The following is a 22890-nucleotide window of genomic DNA, read 5'->3' as shown; positions in this document are numbered from 1 at the left end:
GCGCTCTTCTGGTTTTTGGTTTCATGGTTTTGAACTTCTGCCTGTTTGCCTGTGTTTTTGACTCTGTTGATTTTCTGGATTATCTTGCTGGCATTGTTTATTTGTACTTTTCCACAGTCTCTGTTGTTATTGACTTCCAAATAGTTTCTAGTTGTTCCTCATTAAATCCCAACAATATCCCAACAATCCCATATTTGAAGCCATTAAATCCCAACAATAATTTGAAACACTACTGTGACTAAAGAGCTTACACACATACTGGTGGATTAACCATTACAGGAAAAAAAATAATAGTTAGTTTAGAACAGCTGTGGAACTATAAATATACACACACCAATCAGGCATAACATTATGACCACCTTCCTAATATTGTGTTAGTCCCCTTTTGCTGCCTAAACAGCCCTGACCCTTCGAGGCATGGACTCCACTAGACCCCTGCAGAAGGCCAAGTCAACACCTCAAACTCGTTGTTGTGCTCCTCAAACCATTCCAGAATCATTTTTGCTTTGTGGCAGGGTGCATTATCCTGCTGAAAGAGGCCACAACCATCAGGGAATACCATTTACATGAGGTAGGTGGTACATGTCAAAGTAACATCCACATGGATGGCAGTACCCAAGGTTCCCCAGCAGAACATTGCCCAAAGCATCACACTGCCTCCGCCGGCTTGCCTTCTTCCCATAGTAAGTATGGTCATCCACATGATTCATTAGACCAGGCCACCTTCTTCCATTGCTCCGTGGTCCAATTCTGATGCTCTCCTGTCCAGTGTTGACTCTTTCGGCAGTGGACAGGGGTCAGCATGGGCACCCTGACTGGTCTGCAGCTACCAGCTCCATACGCAACAAATTGATGCACTGTGTATTCTGACACCTTTCTATCAGAACCAGCATTAACTTCTTGAGCAGTTTGAGCTACAGTAGCGCGTCTGTTGGATCGGACCACAAGGACCATCCTCCGCTCACCACGTGCATCAATGAGCCTCAGCCGCCCATGACCCTGTCGCCGGTTCACTACTGTTCCTTTCTTGGACCATTTTTGATAGATACTGACCACTGCAGACCGGGAACACCCCACAAGAGCTGCAGTTTTGGAAATGCTCTGATCCAGTCGTCTAGCCATCACAATTTGGCCCTTGTCAAACTCGCTCAAATCCTTACGCTTGCCCATTTTTCCTGCTTTTAACACATCAACTTTGAGGACAAAATGTTCACTTGCTGCCTAATATATCCACCCACTAACTGGTGCCGTGACGAAGAGATGACCAGTGTTATTCACTTCGCCTGTCAGTGCTCTTAATATTATGCCTGATTGTTGTGTGTATACATACATACATACATACATATATATATATATAATTTTGTTGTTTTTTATATTTGTTGTTTATATTTACAGGCATGATCCACAATCCAACAAAAATTGTTGACCGGAAATTCAGAATATAAATTATTCATTCACCAGATACTTTTATCCACAGTGACTGACATGACATAGCAGCTTTACATTTTATCAGTGTGCTCCCTGGGAATTGAACACATGACCTTGGCATTGCTGTTGCTGTGCTCTACCAGTCAAGCTACAGGATCTCTCTCTCAAGACCACTACACAGAGAATCATATAGCATGATCAAAATAAACTGCTATGTGAAAATCCACCTTATGAATTTTAATAGTGTAGAGGTCATGACAAAAGGAAACTCAGAAGAAACCTGCATAGTGATACACAGATACAGACGGACAGACAGGAAGCACAAGGGAATCATTTTGGGAAATGATTTCTGTTTTCCTCGAGATGCTGTGCAGGTGAAATCAGGGACGAAGCATAATAATAAAAAGATAGACAGAAACCAGAGCATCTAAAATGCTGACATATTTAATTAAAAAATAATAATAATTAGGACATTTTAAGGCTTCAAAGGCACAAAATACTATAGATGTTTCTGAGATAATATCATGAACATTTTATGAATGTGGAAAGGTATTTGTGTAAAGCACGCTTTTATTGTACGTGCCTATTTTTGGAGTTTGAGTTTAGTTTCTCTAGTCCTTGATGTTTCTGGTCAAAATACAAATGCTGATAATAAAATATTAACAAGAACAGTTTAAGTCTGCCCAAGATGCTCTTCAAAGAGCCTTTTTATTTTGTCAAAAAAAAAAAAAACTTGAGGCTGTGTTCTGAATATAATAAAAGTACCATATAAAGTACACAGTACTGTATATACTGTATAAACAAATATTTTGCCTAATGTAGTATTGGTATTTGTATGGTATGAATATGGAAAATTTGCATACTGCACATAGTATACATACTACATTTCTTGTAGGAGTGTGCTATTCTGAACGTTCCCTAAAGGCAATGACTCAGAATATTGGCAGGAAGATCAGTGTTAATTGATCGTTGAATGATGTACACCTGATGGTGTGAATGGTGTGAATGAATAATCAACACACGCGCACACACACACACACACACGCACACACACACCTGTCTCTTTTGTGTTTCTTTCCGCTTTTCTTCCTCTTGTCTCTGCGGGTGGGAGAAGGACTGTCAGCTCTGTGGGTGACACAAAGACAACAAGAATACTGATGAATGAAATATCACTCAACCACATACCATCATGTTCTTCCATTTTAGAATAGAAATGAATAGAAATAAAATAGAAAATGGCTCATTCGCAAAAAATAATTACATTTATTTTATATCTTCTTGACCCTTTTTACTCTTGCATTTTAGCGTTTCTTGCTACAGTACGTCAAGCACTATCAGAACTACTGCTTAGAGTTAAAGGTTTATTCAAATCACTAAAGCCTCATTTTCACTTCAGGAACTTTCCCCAGGAACTAGGGACTTTGGGGTGGTACTCGGTGTGTTTCGACTGCAGGGACCAGGGTCTAAATGAAGTTTCGGGCAAAAAAATTCCACCTCAGAAAGTCCCTGTTCACGAGGTAGTACTTTTTCAAAGTTCAGGAACTTTCGGGGGTGGGACTTGGGCGCTGAACATGCTGATTGGTTGAGTTCACACAGCATTTTGATTGGTTGACTCCACGCAGAATTTTATTTCAACCACCATTTTTAAAAGTCTGTTGTGGTGACTGCAGTAAGAGTTGCAGAAAATACAGCCGATGGGCTGACGACGGGGTTCAGGCTTTATTAATCAAATATGTGGAGGACGAAATCCAGCGGGAACTGGAAAGTCACACACAGTCCTACGTCACTGGACTAATTTGCCTAATCTTCATGGTACTTTAGACTGTGATGGAAGCGCAGACAGCAACAGGTCTGGGGGTGGAAAAGGTCATTTCGGTGGAAACGCGGCTTAACTCCCAAGTATTACATTGCAACTTTTAGCTCAAAATGCGTCATGTAACAGATCACAGTAGAAGCTGATTTTAAAGTTGCATCGTTAGGTACAGTATTCCCGGGTTCGAGTCCTGCTTAGAGCGGGTGGTTTGAACAGAAAGAGTTATATTGGTGCCATGACCCGGATGGGAGTGAGTGTAACGGACATAGGCTGGTATGAGCTGTGCGTGTAAACCTCACTCCCCTGATCTCAAGGGGTGCGCAAGAGACTGTCTTTAGCCTCCTTGTTAGAGCGCCTGACTCCCATGCCGGTGGACCCGGGTTCGAGTCCCGCACAGAGCGGGGAAAGTAGAGGTTACATATGCATACAGAACATTTGCGCAGTATTTACTCGCACAGATCTTACTAGCTGAGCTCCGTTACATATGCACAGTATATTGGCTGCCAGGTGAACTGACTTTGCTGTACAATATTTCAGTAAGCCACAGAAAGCAAACTGACCGACTGTGTCTTCTTGCCTTCTTCTTTTTCCTCTTCTTTGGCCGAGGGGAAGGCGAACTACTGGATTTCCTTTTGGATCTTGAAGACAAGAAATGGAGTAGAGGGGGGGAAATGCAGTGCAGGCTATACAGTGCTGGGAAATGTGATTAATGTTTTCCATTAGGTTACTCTTTATATAAGTAATTAATTCTGTTACATTTTTACATCTTTTTGGAAAAGTAGGTACAGTGCCTATAGAAAATCACCATACCCCTTTTAAAATGGTTACTTTATTTGTCATACAGCTTGAAATCAAAACCTATTTGATTAAAAAAAAACTTTTCCAGCTTTATTTACAAATTTTGCCTTACAACAAAAAAGAAAAGAAAAAGGCAACAGTTTTCAAAAACTGAAAAACGAAAATAACAGGGTTGGAAAAGTCATCAGTCCCCTGATTTAACAGTTCATAGAGCCGCCTTTTGCTTCAATTACAGGCAATAATCTCTTTGGATGTGTCTGTACTAGCTTTGCACACCTAGATTGGGGAATATTTGTCAAGTCCATCCACAGATTTTCTATGGAATTTAAGTCAGACTTGGCCACTCAAGGACATTCACATTCCTATCCTTAAGCCATTGCATTGTTCTTTTGGAGGTATGTATAGGATCATTGTTGTGTTGGAAAATGAATGACCTGCCCATCTTCAGCTGTCTAGCAGAGAGACGCAGGTTTCCCTCAAGAATTTGGATGTACATGGCAGCATCCCTTTTCCCTTCAATCCTGACCAATCACTGAAGAGAAACATCGCCACAACATAATGCTGCCACCACCATGAGGAAGTATTGGTGTGTTTTAAGGGGTGCGCTGTGTTTTCTTTTCACCAAACATAGTGCTTGGAGTTCAGCCCAAAAAGGTCAATTTTGGTCTCATCAGACCGTAGCAACTTTTGCCAGATGTCATCAGAGTCTTCCAGGAGTGTCTTTGCATAGCGCAAACAAGACTGAGTGTGGCACTTCTTCAGGAAATGCTTCTTTCTTGCTACCCTGCCATACAGGCCAGCTTTGTGTAAAGCTTGTGAGATAGTTGTCACATGTACAGACTGACCAGTCACAGCCATAAAGCCTTCTAAGTCCTTCAAAGTTGCCTTTGGCCTCTTGGTAGTTTCTCTGATGTCCTCCTGGCTCGGTCATCCAGTTTTGACAGATGACCTGATCTAGTTAATGTGTTTGTGGTGTGATACGCTTTCCACTTCTTAATGATGCTCTGGACAGTACTCAGAGGGACTAAAGCCTTTGAAATGTTTTTGTGGCCTTCTCCTCACTGCCTTTCTAAATCTTTATCCCAGAGGCCTTTTGAGAGCACTTTCCCAATCATGGTGAATTATTTGCAGTACCATGCACTATTAACAGTGAAATCTTCTATGGGCACTGTACATCTAGTCTATCTGTAATCTAGTTATTTTGCATTATAGTGCATAAAGGTTTTTATTGAGGAAAATTAAGGATTTTTTTATTATTATTTGTTCATATTTTTAATAGTAATAATCATATTTAATCCATCAGTTTCACTTTAGGAGCATCTTGTACTAAATATGAACATGTTCACATGCATCTAAGAGTTGTTCTGTAAAAAGCTAGCAACTGTAACCAAGAAGAGATGAGTTTAGTAAAGGATCAATAATGCTTAATACAATAATAACCTCCACAAGAATTTCTGTGTGTGTGCGTATGTGATTCTCTCTCTGCTTTTTACCTGGAGTCATCGTAGGCAGTTGTCTCTTGCTCGTAATATTCTCCATCCCAGTTGTAGTGTTCCTCATAGCCGTCAATGTACGGAGCGTTTTCCACATGATCTTCATCCTCGTGAGGAAGCAGCCTGACCCTGTGCATGCATAAAGTTCAAAGGTCATGACCTGCATTGGTCAAAAATGCAGAAATAAGCTATTCTGGACCATTCTTGCTGTCTCCTGCATGTTTCTCAGATGTTTCTCCTGTGCAAATACTCCATGATCTCATTTGTCTCCTGTAGTCTCAAACCGAGTCTCAAACTGTGCTCAGATTTGAAAGCATTAAATTTATAACTCTACACTCTAATGCACTTCAACTCTTAAAAAGATTTACTAAACATCTGAGACAGAGTTAAGCAATGACAGAGCAACCTCTGAGCATGACTTTTCCTCTGGATGACATTAACATCTATTTATTTACCCCTACCAATAGTTTCAAAACAAATATAAAACGATTATTTCGCAGAGCCAGAATAAAGGTGATAGTACAATGTGATAATGAGTGTGTCAAAATTCCTGGCAAAATAGTAACGGAGAACTTTTTTTTCTGTCACACTGACTTTTTATATTCTCTTTCCTTCCTTATAAAGTCTTTACCCATCCTCATTATCCTTCGTAAGACATGTGTGAATTAGCATTTCTCCTAAAAGTGATCTGATCTAAAGCTGTAATGATCAGTGGTAAATGTCACCATCCTGCTTCTGTAAAAGTGTAAACAGACAGAATAGCGTGTGTGTGTGTGTGTGTGTGTGTGTGTGATATGTCCACAGAGATACTATGCTGTAATGTTACCTCTGTAAGTCTCTAATAATTCAGTGCATATTTAAATGAATTTTCTTGACTTTGTGTGAACATATGATCATAGCTTTCTTCAGAGACATTACTTTATCTGTCACACATCTAAATACAAGAACATCATCAATACAGTGAATAATGATAAATAAATGACCACTCTAATCCCATTAGTGCACATTATACTGAACATGAAAGAATGTCGCACATCCACTTTGAGAACTCTTTCAGAACTGAACTTTATGAGAAAAGAAGATTTTATTACAGAATATAAGGGAAGGGTTAAATGTCAAAATAGTAGGCTATGATGGAACAGATGGGTTAAATGACCACATACTGTAAGGGTCCTATGACAGAACAGAAGGGTCAAAGGGTTAGTTCACCCAAAATGAAAATTCTGTCATTAATTGCTCACCCTCATGTCGTTCCACACCCGTAAGACCTTCATTCATCTTCAGAACACAAATTAAGATATTTTTGATAAAATCGGAATATCTCAGGGTGCGTTCACACTTGTAGTTCGGTTCGTTTGGTTAATTTGGTCTGGCCCAAAGAAGAAAAAAAAACATTTAGTCCTGGTCCGATTAGCATTCAGATTGGCAATTTTATCACCGAACCAAAAGATACCGAACCGTAAGGCACAGGGATACATTCACAATGTGATTGGTCGGATTTTATGACGTATCGCCTATTTTGAGACGGAACTTACCGAACATCCAAAACAATGCTGTGAACTGAGGTAAATGCGCTCGTTGTGTGTGTGTAGCGGTGCGTAGCCTGCATGTGATGTTATTTTGGCCAGCTGGAAACTTGTGAAGAGCTTATAAAATGTGCAAAGTAGTCAAAACAGTGGTGGGAATCCATCCGTCACACACACAAATGATCTGCTGCGTGGAGACGCGCGTCTGATGCCTGTCATGGGCAAACTCGCGTCTATGACAAGAAAAACCAACATGCGTGAGGATTCTTTCCATTTTAGGGTCTTGTCTTCCTGTTTTTGGTTCTTTGGTCCGTGTTGCGTTCATATATCATTCGAACCGCACCAGAGTTCGTTTGGAAGCGGACCGAACACCCATCTTTTCAGCGGTCTCGGTCCGCTTGTTTGGTGCGCACCAGGGTTCGGATGGCAGCGTTCACATATGTTCAAATGAACCGCACTAACCGAGCAACCGCACCAGGGTTCGTTTTAATCGAACCAAACATGACAATTGTGAACGCACCCTCAGTGAGGCCTGCATTGACAGCAAAATAATTAACACTTTCAATGCCCAGAAATGTTATGTTTATGTGACTACAGTGGTTCAAAGTTAATGTTATGAAGCGACGAGAATACTTTTTGTGTGCCAAAAAAAAATGATAATAACGACTCAACAATATCTAGTGATGGACGATTTCAAAACACTGCTTCATGAAGCTTCGAAGCTTTACAAATCTTTTGTTTCGAATCAGTGGTTCGGAGCGAGTATCAAACTGCCAAAGTCACGTGATTTCAGTAAACGAGGCTTTGTTACATCATAACAAAATCATTTTGAAATTTCAATGGTTCACGTGATTTAAGCAGTTTGATATGCACTCTGAACCACTGATTCGAAACAAAAGATTCATAAAGCTTCAAAGCTTCATGAAGCAGTGTTTTGAAATCGCCCATCACTAGATAATGCTGAAAAAAGTCATTATTTGGTGCAAAAAGTATTCTCGTCGCTTCATAACATTAAGGTTGAACCACTGTAGTTTATCAAAAATATCTTAATTTGTGTTCTGAAGATGAATGAAGGTCTTACGGGTGTGGAACATCATGAGGGTGAGTAATTAATGACAGAATTTTCATTTCCTTTAAATGTCAACGTAAGGGTTCTGTGATGAAACGGAAGGGTTAAATGACACCATAGGAGTCCTATAATGGAACTGAATGGTTAAATGACAATATAAGGGTCCTATGATGGAACAGAAGGTTTCTACGAAAGGGCGGAAATGTTCTGTTGATGGATCTATAATGGCTCAGGCTCTGAGTTCTTGTGGAACAGCAAGAGCAGGAGGATGAAAAGGCATTTTTATTAGATTGGAGTCTCTGGGTGAAGGAGGTGATGTACGGTCACAGAGGCTTCCTCTAGGCCGTGCTAAGGCATTAACACAGGGTCATCTGTGATCTGTAGAGAGTGTTAAATCATGATCCTCTCCTGCACCTGATAAAGGATCTGCACCCACAAGCTGAGAAATTTATATGTGTACGGCTGGCTATGTTTATGAAACAAACACGCATGCAGCATGTTTTATTTTTAAACATAAATTATATGACTTCACATGTAAGCCAAGGTTATGCCTGAAAATACTTGTTATTATGTTAGTTTATTCTCTATGGCAGCATAAGATTATAAAATATGCATCTAATGTGCAACATTTTGATTCACCAGAGCTAAAAATGCTTTCAGTATTCAGTGAAAGAAATATGAAATTTCTGTATGCATTCATTTTATTCCGTCCAAACGTACTTTATCACTTGAACACTTGATCATATTGTTATTTTGACTTCTAAACTAGTAGGAACTTCCCAGAGATTGAATGCATGCACAAACTGACCTCACTCAGGTGAATCAGTTCGTTCAGACAGTTCATGCAGTGCAAATGAATCAGAAAGAATGGATGATGAGCTTTTTACTTATTCTATTGAAATATTTAGCTAAATGGTTATATAAATTAGGGTGCTTCCAGTTTTAGTAATTGCATTTAATGCACATTTTTATATTAAGCATGCAATATCCGTTCACTGTTATGGATGGTTCCTATCAGTGCTGGTCTGTATTATCATTAATCACAGTAATACAGTGTCACACAGAAACGTTATACGATACTGTCTCTACAGGAAACACGCTTGATTCAATTACATCTGGAAAATAAGATCAGAGCGGATCAATCGTTTGCTCATTTACTGACAAATATCAGCGTGTGTGTGATTGACTCACGGTGGACGCGGGTGCAAGCCTTCTCGAGTTATCACACCCTCTTTCTCCATCAGCATCTGCCGAAACGTTTCAACCTTCTGCCGGATTTCTTCTTCGGAATATCTACAGATGAAGATGAGGACGGTCAGTTCAAATGCAACAATTTCCTCAATAAAACACATGATTTGAGAAATCATTCATATCTGGAGTGACTTTTACCTGATGGACAATAAAACAGGTGAAAAATATCACAGGCACGCACTGAAGCGTATATATATATATATATATATATATATATATATATATATATATATATATATATATATATATACATATACATACACGTATATACAGTATATATATATATATATATATACAGTACAATCCAAAAATTTGGAAGCACTAAGATTTTTAATGTTTTTAAAAGAAGTTTCGTCTGCTCACCAAGATTGCATTTATTTGATTAAAATACAGTAAAAATGTGAAATATTTTTACAATGTAAAATAGCTGTTTTCTATGTGAATATATTGTAAAATGTAATTTATTCCTGTGATCAAAGCTGAATTTTCAGCATCATTACTCCAGTCTTCAGTGTCACATGATCCTTCAGAAATCATTCTAATATGATGATTTGCTGCTCAAGAAACATTTAATGTGTACAATATTTTTTTCAGGATTATTTGATGAATAGAAAGTTCAAAAGAACAGTGTTTATCTGAAATCTAATCTTTTGTAACATTATAAATGTCTTTACTGCCACTTTTGATTGATTTAATGCATCCTTGCTGAATAAAAGTATTCATTTCTTTAATTTCTTTTCAAAAAAATAAAAATAAAAATTCTTACTGACCCCAAACTTTTGAACGGTAGTGTATAATGCTACAGAAGCTTTGTATTTCAGATAAATGCTGTTCTTTTGAACTTTCTATTCATCAAGGAATCCTGAAAAAAAAAGTACACAACTGTTTTCAACATTGAAAATAATCATAAATGTTTCTTGAGCAGCAGATCATCATATTAGAATGATTTCTGAAGGATCATGTGACACTGAAGACTGGAGTAATGATGCTGAAAATTCAGCTTTGATCACAGGAATAAATTACTTTGTCAAATATATTTAAATAGTACACAGTTATTTTAAATTGTAATAATATTTCACAATATTACAGTTTTTTACTGTATTTTTAATTAAATAAATGTAGCCTTGGTGAGCAGACGAAACTTCTTTTAAAAACATTAAAAATCTTAGTGGTTCCAAACTTTTGGACTGTACTGTATTATATATATACAACAGTATCCACCCAGGAAAACTTTTGCATGGGTCCCCACTCAGATCTAAAGTCTAGTTTTAATCTCGTCTCTGTCAGAGATGTGCTGGAAATGTGTAAATAAATGCAGCATGGAAACATTCAGCCAACCGTTTGGATATTAAACGGGCCGTTCTCATTTTCTCCAGAGTGAATGCATCAGGAAACAAGATTACGTAGTGTGTGCATGCGTGTGCATGAGTGTGTTTGTGTGTGTGTGGGTAGGTTTAGGGGTAAAGGATGGTTTAGGCCACAGAAAATATCATTAACCCGATATAAAATCAATGGAAGTCTATGCAATGTCCTTACGTCTATAGTGAAACAAACGGCACACAGTTTCCTGAAGGACCGGAGAAACTCTCTTTATATTCACTCAATGTCACGATGCAGAAATCTGTGGGTGTCAAAGGTGACCTGACAGTCAGCACGCTAAAAATGACAGTGTACGCTTGATAATATTTGAACACTTGCTGTGCTAAAAAATTGAAATCTATGGAGCTGCCTAGTACCTATGTGTTCACTTCTTTCACTTCAAAATCTTTAGAATACCGTTATGTGTAGCAACACATATAATTAAAACTTTTTGGATCCAATAAAAGAGATCGAGTTGTACAACCTTACATACTTTGGATGTCATATCTTGGTGTTTTATTATTATTATTAAGGCCTTTGGACAAAAAAACGACCCATCACGTCATTGACCTGCTTAAAGAGACTCACTTTCATGACTATGGTTCTTAACACACCTAAATATACTTTTAAATAACAAAAAATCATTTGCAGTTCTTGTGTATTTCACAGTGATGTTCAGGCAGCATGAACACTAGGCAGCTCACTAGATTTTGGGACACAGCAGCTTTTCACATAGAGGTTACAGTTGCACATGACGCTTGTGTTGAGGTGTGTCATGTGATTGGGTCTTAACACATGAAACCTGCACCTGCTGTCGGGTTAAAGCAGACTGGTGTAACCAGGGGCAACCATTGTGCATCTAGTTCAGCTGGTAATGTATGGCATCACAATAGCAGGTTTTATCAGCTTCTGCCCAGAGCAGCTGAACACAGCAGTGGACGAGGAAGAGGATGTGTGTGTTTGTGAAGAAGCCAAACTTTCATGCTATAAAAGCTTGTGCTGGAGGGGCTGGAGATAATGCTGCTTTATCAAATCCATTCCGACATATGCACACACACACACACACACACACACACACACACACACACATGTTTGTTTTTGTGAATTGTGGGGACTTTCCATAGACTTCAATGCATTTTACACTGAACAAACTATACATTCTATCCCCCTACCCTGCCCCTACCCCTAAACCTAACCCTCACAGGAAACTGTGCAAACTTTTACTTTTTCACAAAAACTCATTCTATATGATTTATAAACCCATTTACATTGTGGGGACCGCTGGCTGGTCCCCACGATGTAGGTGAACTCAGGTTTATATTACATCATGGGGACATTTGGTCCCCACAATGTAATATAAACAAAAGCACACACACACACACACACACACACACACACACACACACACACACACACAATAAAAATGAATGTCTATGCTTTTTTGGTGGTGGAATATGGAAGAACACAGACATGCTCACATTTGTTTTCCTGTCATTGTGGAGACCTTCCTTTGACTTCTGTTGTTTTTATACTGAGCTCATGAGATTCACAAATCCACCAATACTAACAGTTTCACTGACCTTTTGGAGACAATTAGTCACTACCGGTCAAAAGTTTGAATCATTCAATTTTTTTATTGTTTTAAAAGAAGTCTCTTCTGCTCACTAAGGCTGCATTTATATGATGAAAAATACAGAAAAAAATGTGAAATATTATTACAAAGTAAAACAGCTGTTTTCTATGTGAATATATATTAAAATATAATTTATATCCTGTGATCAAAGCTGAATTTTCAGCATCATTACTCCAGTCTTCAGTGTCACATGATCCTTCAGAAATCATTCTAATATGATGATTTGCTCCTCAAGAAACATTTTTTTATTATTATCAATGTTGAAAGCAGTTCATATTTTTGTGGAACGACTTTTTTCAGCCTTCTTTGTTGAATAGAAAGTTCAAAAGAACAGCATTTATTTGAAACAGAAATCTTTTTTAACATTATAAATGTATTTACAGACACTTTAATGCGTCCTTGATGAATAAAAGCTTTAAAAAAATCTTACTGACCCAAAACCGTAGTGTATATTTGAGATGACAGCTGGATGCCACCCGCTGAATTAAACATAAAACATGTAACACAACTGTTGAGAATACTGAAATGATTATTTTTGCACACTGCATACTATACTAGATACTGTGCAGTATGCAATACACACCTGATAGACATATGCCACACATGACCTGCAGGGGGCTCTAGCCATGTTTGGAGAGAGCAACTGCAACACACACACACACACACACACACACATACATACACTCCTACATCACAATGGATATGGCCACAATGGATAAGGCCTTATTAAGCCAATTAGGTAATAATGACAAGAGCAAAGTCGCCATCGTTAGCAAAAGACTCTTGGGACATTAATGCACCTTCTGTCTGTTTTGTTTAACAGTGAATCGATAGCACTGATTAACCTCGTTTAATAGCACACACTCCCCCATGAACCTAATGAAGCCAGCTGAGCACACAGAGACGGATAGATCTGAGACGGCTCGATTCGGAAAAGAAACCAAAACAGAGATGCACCTTATTGATCTTTACTATTGTCATGTTAATTTGACAGACAAAATGTCGATTCATGCAAGAGAAGAAACTGGTTTTATTGTGCAAAATTTGATTGTGAACAAGAACGATTGAGGTGTTTATTGTTAACTTGACTCACCGTCCTGAATCACTGCTGCAAGTTTTATCTGCTGAATCAGATCTCAAATGAATCATCAGTTGTGATTTGTAAACCAGTTCAATGCAAAGAGTTGGCTCAAAGACTTGTTCACGAATCAGGCATCGCTATCTGGTCTCAGAGAAGATTTCTTTACTTTAAAATAAAGAGGAAAAGCATGTAAAAGTCAGATATTATGCTTTGGAATGCAGTGAAGAAAATGAACGTTTCATGAATCATTTAATTCATGATTCATTCCTCTACCTAAAGACCATCAAAATAACATGCTCCACCTCTGAAACAACGTTCTACACTTTGAAAAGGCTGGGTTAAAACAACCCAAGTTGGGTTGAAAATAGACAAACCCAGTGAATAGGTTATTTTAACCTAGCGATTGTTTTTTTTTAACCTAGCGATTGGGTTGTTTTGATCCAGCTATTGGGTTGGTTTGACCCAGCTATTGGGTTGGTTTGATCCCGCTAGCGATTGGGTTGTTGTTTTGACCCAGCTATTGGGTTGTTTTGACCCAGCAATTGGGTTGTTTTAACCTAGAAATTGGGTTGTTTTGACCCAGCATTTGGGTTGTTTTGACCCAGCTATTGGGTTGTTTTGACCCAGCTATTGGGTTGTTTTGACCCAGCAATTGGGTTGTTTTTAACCCAGAAATTGGGTTGTTTTGACCCAGCAATTGGGTTGTTTTAATCCAGAAATTGGGTTGTTTTGACCCAGCGATTGGGTTGTTTTAACCCAGCGATTGCTTGTTTTTAACCCAGCTATTAGGTTGTTTTAACCCAGCTGGCGATTGGGTTGTTTTGACCCAGCTATTGGGTTGTTTTAACTCAGCTATTAGGTTGTTTTAACCCAGCGAATGGGTTGTTTTGACCCAGCTATTGGGTTGTTTTTAACCCAGCTAGAGATTGGGTTGTTTTGACCCAGCTATTGGGTTGTTTTAACTCAGCTAGCGATTGGGTTGTTTTGACCCAGATATTGGGTTGTTTTGACCCAGCGAATGGGTTGTTTTGACCCAGCGAATGGGTTGTTTTGACCCAGCAAATGGGTTGTTTTAACCCAGCGAATGGGTTGTTTTGACCCAGCGATTGGGTTGTTTTGACCCAGCTAGTGATTGGGTTGTTTTGACCCAGCAATTGGGTTGTTTTAACCCAGCGATTGGGTTGTTTTAACCCAGCTAGTGATTGGGTTTTTTAACCCAGTGAATGGGTTGTTTCAACCCAGCGATTGGGTTGTTTTAATCCAGCTAGCGATTGGGTTGTTTTGACCCAGCAAATGGGTTGTTTTAACCCAGCGAATGGGTTGTCACTACTTGTCAACTGGTGTTTAAAATGACTGTATTGCTTAAGATGAACACAAAGTATGTTATAAATTAACAATTATTGATATGTTTAATAAATGACCATTTATTAATATGTTTAATGAATAATAATTAAACAATAAACATTTATTAAATTGCTTATTAATAAATGTTCACCTTTTGATTATTACTGTTGCCTCGAGTAATTAAAGGTTCATTTTAAGCAATACAGTAATTTTTAAACAATATGTGAGTCAAATAAAACCACCCAGCAGGTTGTGCAAACATTTAACCCAATCGCTGGGTTAAAACAACCCAAATGCTGGGTTTGTCCATTTTCAACCCAACTTGGGTTGTTTTTAACCCAGCATTTTTTATGTAGCTTTCTAAAAATGCTTCTGAAAAAGCAAATGATGGACTTGACATGGGTTGATCTGATTGGCTGGTGGTTTACAATAAGGTGAAGTGCCAAGATCCAATGAACATGTCCATGTGGAGATCTCATGCATATTTATGAGGCTCAGACTAGTTTGGGAATCCAGTTACACAATGAACTGCATCTTTCCTTACTGGAGTCGATCCATGTATCCGTCCATCCATTGACCTGAGTCTCTGGGGAACATGTGAATTATACATGAAGCCTCATCCTCGTCTCCATCTGTCCGTCCCCGTCTCTCTGGACAGGGATCGTCTGATCCTGGAGGTGGGGGCAGATGGAGTCGCCGGGCGTAGCCAGTGGCGGTAGAGCGATTAACCAGCGAGCCGCTCCGACAGTAACACACCACTAATTGGTTCCTGCTGGGGTGAAAATGCCACACGACCGACTACTGCAGGATGTTTTATCATCCGACAGGTGCAAAAATTGCACGTCCAGTTGCTTAGAATAGTAACAGCACACATCTCTGTTCAACAAGAAGCAGTTCGGTTTAATGTATTAATTAATGCAAAAACCATATTGTAACCCCTAAGAACACGTGTCACAGTGGATCATTCTGATACTTTTTCTCCTTTTGTGGTCCATAAAAGAAAGAAGGGCATACGGCATTAGAACAATACCAAGATGAGTAAATTATGACTAAATTTTCATTTTAGGGTGAACTATCCCTTTAAGACAGTGTGTGTGTGTGTGTGTGTGTGTGTGTGTGTGTGTGTGTGTGTGTGTGTGTGTGTGTGTGTGTGTGTGTGTGTGTGTGTGTGTGTGTGTGTGTGTGTGTGTGTGTGTGTGTGTGTGTGTGTGTGTGTGTGTGTGTGTTGGGGGAGGCTGTATAGGAGAGGTTATGGGGTTAAAGACTTTACAGGGGAGTGTCGCATTGGTTTATATCCACAGCATCAGAGAAAAGCCTCTAGTCGCCATTATAACTGCAGCCGCCCAGTTTAATTCCCCTGCCGCTCTCTGTGAAAAACCCCTGCAATTATCCTCCACAATCTCTCCCTGATGTCTGATTCATAAAGACAAGCCCTTAAAGGAACAGTTCACTTAAAAAATTTTTATATTTTGTCAATTTATTCTCCCTCATGTCATTCCAAACCTGTATAACTTTCTTTCTTCTGTGGATGTAAATGTTAGATGCTTTTTTAAATATAACAAAAGCAGAGCTAGAAGTTTAGATTCTTCTTCATTTTGTAGAAGCTAAATGTGTTTCTCATTTTATGGTCTAGTTTGTTGGAACACTGACATTAAAATGTATTTGAAAAAAAATTCTTTCTATATATGCCTGAAATTTACAGTATTATTAAACTTGATCACACGACACACATCAAGTCAAACCTGATGTGATGCATCTTCATGAGTCATGATTTAATATAAAAATGAAAAGAAGAGAAAGTTTTTCAGCAAATAATGTTTCTCAATAGACTTGGAATATAGTGCACAGGTCATATTATCTATGGTTATGATGCTTATTTAGTCATTGCATGCAAAACAGCAGCTTGGAGGATTCTTCAAAATCTAATTTGTGTTGCACAGAAGAAAGTCTCTGGACTTTAAATGACATGAATGTAAACTGAGTAAATGATGACAGAACGTTTATATTTGGCTGAACTGTCCATTTAGAAAAAGCCTTGGGTTTGACATTTGTAGGCCTCTTGTACAAACACAGAGAAGCAGAGGACGCACACCCGCTGAAGCATGTTTAACACAAGAAAACCAGATCTTCAGCAAGTGCTACGCAGATCTCGTCTGACTTTCACAGAGCTGCACGCCGTCTGCTGCTACTCACACCAGGAGGAACATATGGAGAGCCAACATCTCCTAAAGCAGAGCACAATTACTCATCGTGTGTGTGTGTGTGTGTGTGTGTGTGTGTGTGTGTGTGTGTGTGTGTGTGTGTGTGTGTGTGTGTGTGTGTGTGTGTGTGTGTGTGGAGGTGCTGCCAGATGGCTGATCCACCACCCTCCTCCATCTCCAACATCCTGTTCCACAACATCGTCAATCTAGTAACTATTACTCAAAGCTCTTAACGAGGAAGTCTATTTCCACTAATAAGAGGACGCAAAGAACACATGTAACCAAATACGAACAGACGGTGAGAGGAAACCTGTCTGAAAACAGTAATTATTGTTGAAATTCCACTGGTTGGCGCTAGTGGTGTGGAATTTACACGCAATATTGTACAGTTCGTAATTTAGTTTTGCATAATAATGGATCCTTTTCACATTTCCAGGGTTCTCAGAAATCGTCATAGTTGGGTAAACTTCTATAGCGGTGAACAGGAAACGACAGAAAATATCATTTTTGTATTTACATTTTGTTTCAATAGCAAAAGAAAAAAAATCTGTGATTGAGTTTCCACGACTTTCCAAAAGAGGGTAAAAATATAGAGAGAAAGATTTGAAAAATTTGCCATCACTCCCTCAGCCGTTGTATTGGAAACACTCTCAACAGCAGCATTCATTTGTTTTATACACAGCATTAATTCTATACACAATATATAGAGTTGTAAATGTTTATAAAATGTTTAAAAAATAAAAATATGAAAAACTTTACAAGATTTGCAATGTTGATAACGGTGGAAATGTGTCATCTATTGGTTCTATTCTATTCTATTCTATTCTATTCTATTCTATTCTATTCTATTCTATTCTATTCTATTCTATTCTATTCTATTCATTTACTAACCCTCATGTCAATCCAATGTTGTTATTGTCAACCAAAACTATTAAAAATTGCATTTTTATAGAAATAAAGCTGAAATAAAATGAAATATAATTATTTTATGAAAAGGTTAAACTTGAGTTAAATTTTTTTAAAACTCAATAGAAATATTTAAAAAATAATAAAAAAAATCAAAATCACAAAAAAGGAAAATTTTAAAATAATAAATTAAATATAAAAATAAAAGCAAATTCAACATATTAGTACATACACTCTAAATGCTGGGTTAAAAACAACCCAAGTTGGGTTGAAAATGGACAAACCCAGCAATTGGGTTGTTTTAACCCAGCGGTAGTGTTAAATGTTTGCCCAACCTGCTGGGTAGTTTTATTTAACTCAACTATTGTTTAAAAATCACTGTATTGCTTAATTAAAATTAACCCAAAGTATGTTGGAAATTAACATTATTAATGTTCAATAAATATTTATTAAACAATAAACATTTATTAAATTGCTTATTAATACATTTATATTAATAAAATATTAAAGCTTATTAATAAACATTCACCTTTTGTCTATTATTGTTGTCTCTAATTGCATCTGGTTTTTTAATTTCCCAACTATTTTGGGTTCATTTTAAGCTAGCCATATAGCAATTTTTAAACAATAGTTGGTTTAAATAAAACTACCCAGCAGGTTGGGCAAACATTTAACCCAACCGCTGGGTTAAAACAACCCAATCGCTGGGTTTGTCCATTTTCAAGCCAACTTGGGTTGTTTTTAACCCAGCATTTTTTAGAGTGTACTATAATAGTATATAAATAATACTAAAATAACACCAAACTGGCATTTCTTCCTTTTTTTCTGCAGAACACAAAAGAAGATATAGGAAAATAAAACACTGAAATATTTAATGTTGATGAAAATGATGACAGAATGAACTATCCCTATAAAACATAACACATTTTAATTCACACTTTAAATTCTGTATCAGACTGACAGATTGGTGTTTTCCTTCCACTGGTGTCATGTAAACCAAGGTGAATAGTTGGTCTCTATGGGTTCTGTGCTGTGATAAACACTTGATCACCACTAGAACACTGGACTGAACAATCAGATGACAGGAATGAAACTATCCGTTTTATACACAGAATGCAAACCGAAACTGCTGAAATACCAAACACGCTTTCCTCTATTTCTCTGATGAATGGAGGCACGAATTCAGGCCTACTCAGCAGCTCATTCACTAAGCATTTAAGCATGTTAGCAGATTTCTAATCCCGAACTGAAGCAAATCTTTCATCAGCTTTTGTGCGCTGAACCAGTTCCCCTGCGGCAGTGTTTGTGCGCTCACAGAAGCTTTATCACCATCATTCATTCTGCCTCAAGGTCACACAGCTGCTGTTTAATTAGAGACACTCAGACCTGCTTCAAAAGCCCCCGCGTGAAGCCTGAGCCCGAGCGCAAACGTCTGCAGGACGTGCGGATTAGGGCAGATGTCAGTCATGCCGCAAATCCTCCATCACATCACAAATACAGCAGTATTAGAGGCTGTTTGCTTTGCTGCTTCCTGCAGGGCTGGGGATCGTTCACAACTGCAACTGAGAATGACTGTTAAATTACAGTTCAGATACTGAATTTGAGTTGAATTTGAAGTGAAAAAGTAAACAGGATTCAGAAATGCAATTCTCTCAAGTCTCAATTCTAGTTTATTTATAAAGCCTTTTCCACCACAAAGTAGACTTTTATGTCACTGTCAACCTGATTTGACCCAAAAATATTAACTTCAGATTTAGTCACATTTAGCAGGAGATGATTTTGCTCTAACCAGCACTTCATCTCCTCAAGACGTTATAACAAAGATGAATGAGAAGATGATCCTCCAGATTTAATAGGCAAGTATATCTGAATGTCACCGGCATAAAGATGATGCGACATTAAAGACAAGATCTAAGGGCAGCAAAAATAAAGAAAACAAAATAGGCCCCAAAATAGAGCCCTGAGGAACTCCACAGTTAAAATGAACTACAGAGGAAGAGAATCCCCCAATCCTCACTGAAAAGGATCTTTCCTTCATGCAATGCAAAGAATGCAAGGAAGGATAATTTAACATTTGAAACAAATCTAAAAACAGTCAAAGCAAAGTTTGTCAAAAGGCAGTATTTAGTTTACACAACCATTCAAAAGTTTGGGTTTGTGAGATGTTTTAATGTTTTTGAAAAGAGTCTCTTCTGCTCACCAAGACTGCATTTATTTGATCAAAAACATAGTAAAAATGTGAAATATTATTACAATGTAAAATAGCTCTTTTCTATGTGAATATATTGTAAAATGTAATTTATTTCTGTGATCAAAGCTGAATTTTCAGCATCATTACTCCAGTCTTCAGTGTCACATGATCCTTCAGAAATCATTCTAATATGATGATTTGCTGCTCAAGAAACATTTCTGATTATTATCAATGTTGAAAACAGTTGAGCTGCTTCATATTTTTCTAATTAGAAATCTTTTGTAACATTATAAATGATCTTAACTGTCACCTTTGATCAATTTAATGCATCCTTGCTGAATAAAAAAAAAGAAGTGAATTCCAATTCAATTCAAATTCACACTGAATACTGAATTTTGCACAACCCTGAATCAGTTCTCAGAGTTTCCCTCAACAGCGTGCCATTAAAGCACATTTGTTATTCTAATAGCAAGCTAGTTTAACAAGTCAGCAATCTAACTGACTTTACCTAACTCACTCAGCAGGATTCTCTTCGAACCGTCACCCTGCCAAGACAATCACAGAAAACTGACCATAGAAAAAGACTGGCAATACTGTACATTTTAAAATGTAATAATGCATCAAATCAAGTGTTTATGTTTATGTTCTTGAACTTGCTTAGATGTTTCAGGCCTCATTGCATAAAGAAACAACAGTGCTGCATTTCTCATTCACATAACATAAATGAAAATAATGCAAAGACTAAATAAAACAGCAGTGCACTGTGATTCAATATTCTCCTTTATGTCTTTGTTGTTCATGTGATGTCTCATGCATGAAAACATCTCAAGTTTCCTGGGCAAAGCACAAATATCGTAGTCATATTTGGAAACTTGAAGCGACAACAGCTGAAATGAGTGGATGTGCTTTTATCAGACACTTCAGGGTCTGTGTTTCTGTTTTAATGGCAAACATGAGCTCTGTTCCAAAGAAAGCTGCTCACATAAGCAATATTTCTTGCATTCACTGCCACAAGCTCAGTGAAGATGAAGTTTATGTAAATATAAATTATAAATATTCACTGTGAATGATGTAATCAAATCAAAACTATAAAAATCAAATCAAATCAAAAATATAAAAAAATAACTTTGTTGATTATAAGCACAAAATTTTAGTATATTTGCAATATTTAAGTATATTGCAAAATTTTCCAAATATTTAAATAAATACAAATGCATATGTTTAGAATGTAGAGCGACTGAATGTTTTAGGTAATTCGCAAATTAAACTTTTTTTTAAACTGATATCTATATTTTAACTTATTTCAGCTTTATTTCATTTAACAGTTTTTAAAGTTGCCCCTTTTACGCTTTTTCCAATATTAACTTTCATGCAGTGTGTAAAATAGCATAATAGGGGCACTTTAATAGTTTTAGTTTTAGTAGATAAAAACAACACACATGGTGAGTCATTAATGAGGTTTCTTTCCAGTTAGGATTCTTCCTTGTATGTAGTAGACAACAAGAAAGCTTATTAGAGTTTGGAACAGAGCTAATGTCTATCCAAAACATTATTTATAATATTCAAATCCTTATTCTAAAAGTACCAAAGACATAAACACACGCATCTGTCCCTTCACTCACCCCTGTTCCTCCATCATTTCTTGTAGCTCCATGCATTTCAGCTCCACCCTCCTCTTCCTCTCATGGTCCAGAATCTCACGGTGAGCCTTCTTCACCAGGACGGGCTCAGGCAGCACACCCTCTCCTTCCTCCGGCTCTTCGTTCGCTTTGGGACGTGTGGCCGCGGGGGTCTCAGGCTGGAGCGGGACCCCGTTAGTGGCGTCCTCAGGGGAGGGAACCCTCGCCCCATCGTACATGGCCACGGCACTCTGACAGAAACACAAACACAGCGATAGTAAGACACGAGCTCATGATTCTCACAGATTCCACGACTGTAAACACTGCACTGGAAAGAGAGCTTATGTTTTTTTTGTTTTTTTTTAAATAAATGAATACGTTTATTCAACAAGGATGCATTAAATTGATCAAAAAATACATTTATAATATTACAAAATATTTATATTTCAAATAAATGCTGTTCTTTTGAACTTTCTATTCAAAAAAGAATCTTGAAAAATAAAATGTTCCATGGTTTCCAGAATAATATGAAGCAGCTCAACTGTTTTCAACATGGATAATAATCATAAATGTTTATTGAGCAGCAGATCATCATATTAGAATGATTTCTGAAGGATCATGTGACACTGAAGACTGGAGTAATGATACTGAAAATTCAGCTTTGCCATCACAGGAATAAATTATATTTTAAAATATATTCAAATTGAAAACAGTTATTTTAAATCGTAAAAATATTTCACATTTTTACTGTATTTTTGATCAAATAAATGCAATCTTGGTGAGCAGAAGAGAGTTCTTTCAAAAACATTAAAACATCTTACAAACCCAAACTTTTGAACGGTTGTGTAAAATAAATACTGCCTTTTGACAAACTTTGCTTTGACTGTTTTTAGATTTGTTTCAAATGTTAAATGATCCTTCCTTGCATTCTTTGCATTGCATGAAGGAAAGATCCTTTTCAGTGAGGATTGGGGGATTCTCTTCCTCTGTAGTTCATATTGACTGTGGAGTTCCTCAGGGCTCTATTTTGGGACCTATTTTGTTTTCTTTATTTTTGCTGCCCTTAGATCTTGCCTTTAAAAGACACAGTATCATCTTTATGCCAATGATTCTTTTAAATTGTAAAAATATTTCGCAATATTACTGTTTTTATTGTATTTTTGATCAAATAAATGTAG

The 22890-nt window shown here is 37.5% G+C and overlaps 1 protein-coding gene across 1 annotated transcript in view; it reads right to left on the bottom strand.

The window, feature by feature from the left end:
• The window catches only part of srrm3 (serine/arginine repetitive matrix 3), a 47360-nt gene extending 25409 nt beyond the window's left edge, over positions 1-21951 (bottom strand). Inside the window, exons 1-5 of the mRNA XM_067408411.1 lie at positions 21716-21951; positions 9319-9420; positions 5533-5661; positions 3802-3879; positions 2485-2553 (exon numbers count right to left, since the gene is read on the bottom strand). Coding sequence (XP_067264512.1) covers positions 2485-2553; positions 3802-3879; positions 5533-5661; positions 9319-9420; positions 21716-21951 — 614 coding nt within the window. The remainder of the gene's footprint in view (positions 1-2484; positions 2554-3801; positions 3880-5532; positions 5662-9318; positions 9421-21715) is intronic.
• Positions 21952-22890: the final 939 nt, after the last annotated feature.

The sequence above is a fragment of the Chanodichthys erythropterus genome, chromosome 13 (assembly GCF_024489055.1).
Source record: "Chanodichthys erythropterus isolate Z2021 chromosome 13, ASM2448905v1, whole genome shotgun sequence".
NCBI lineage: Eukaryota > Metazoa > Chordata > Actinopteri > Cypriniformes > Xenocyprididae > Chanodichthys > Chanodichthys erythropterus.
This window is presented reverse-complemented; position numbering and strand designations above follow the sequence as displayed.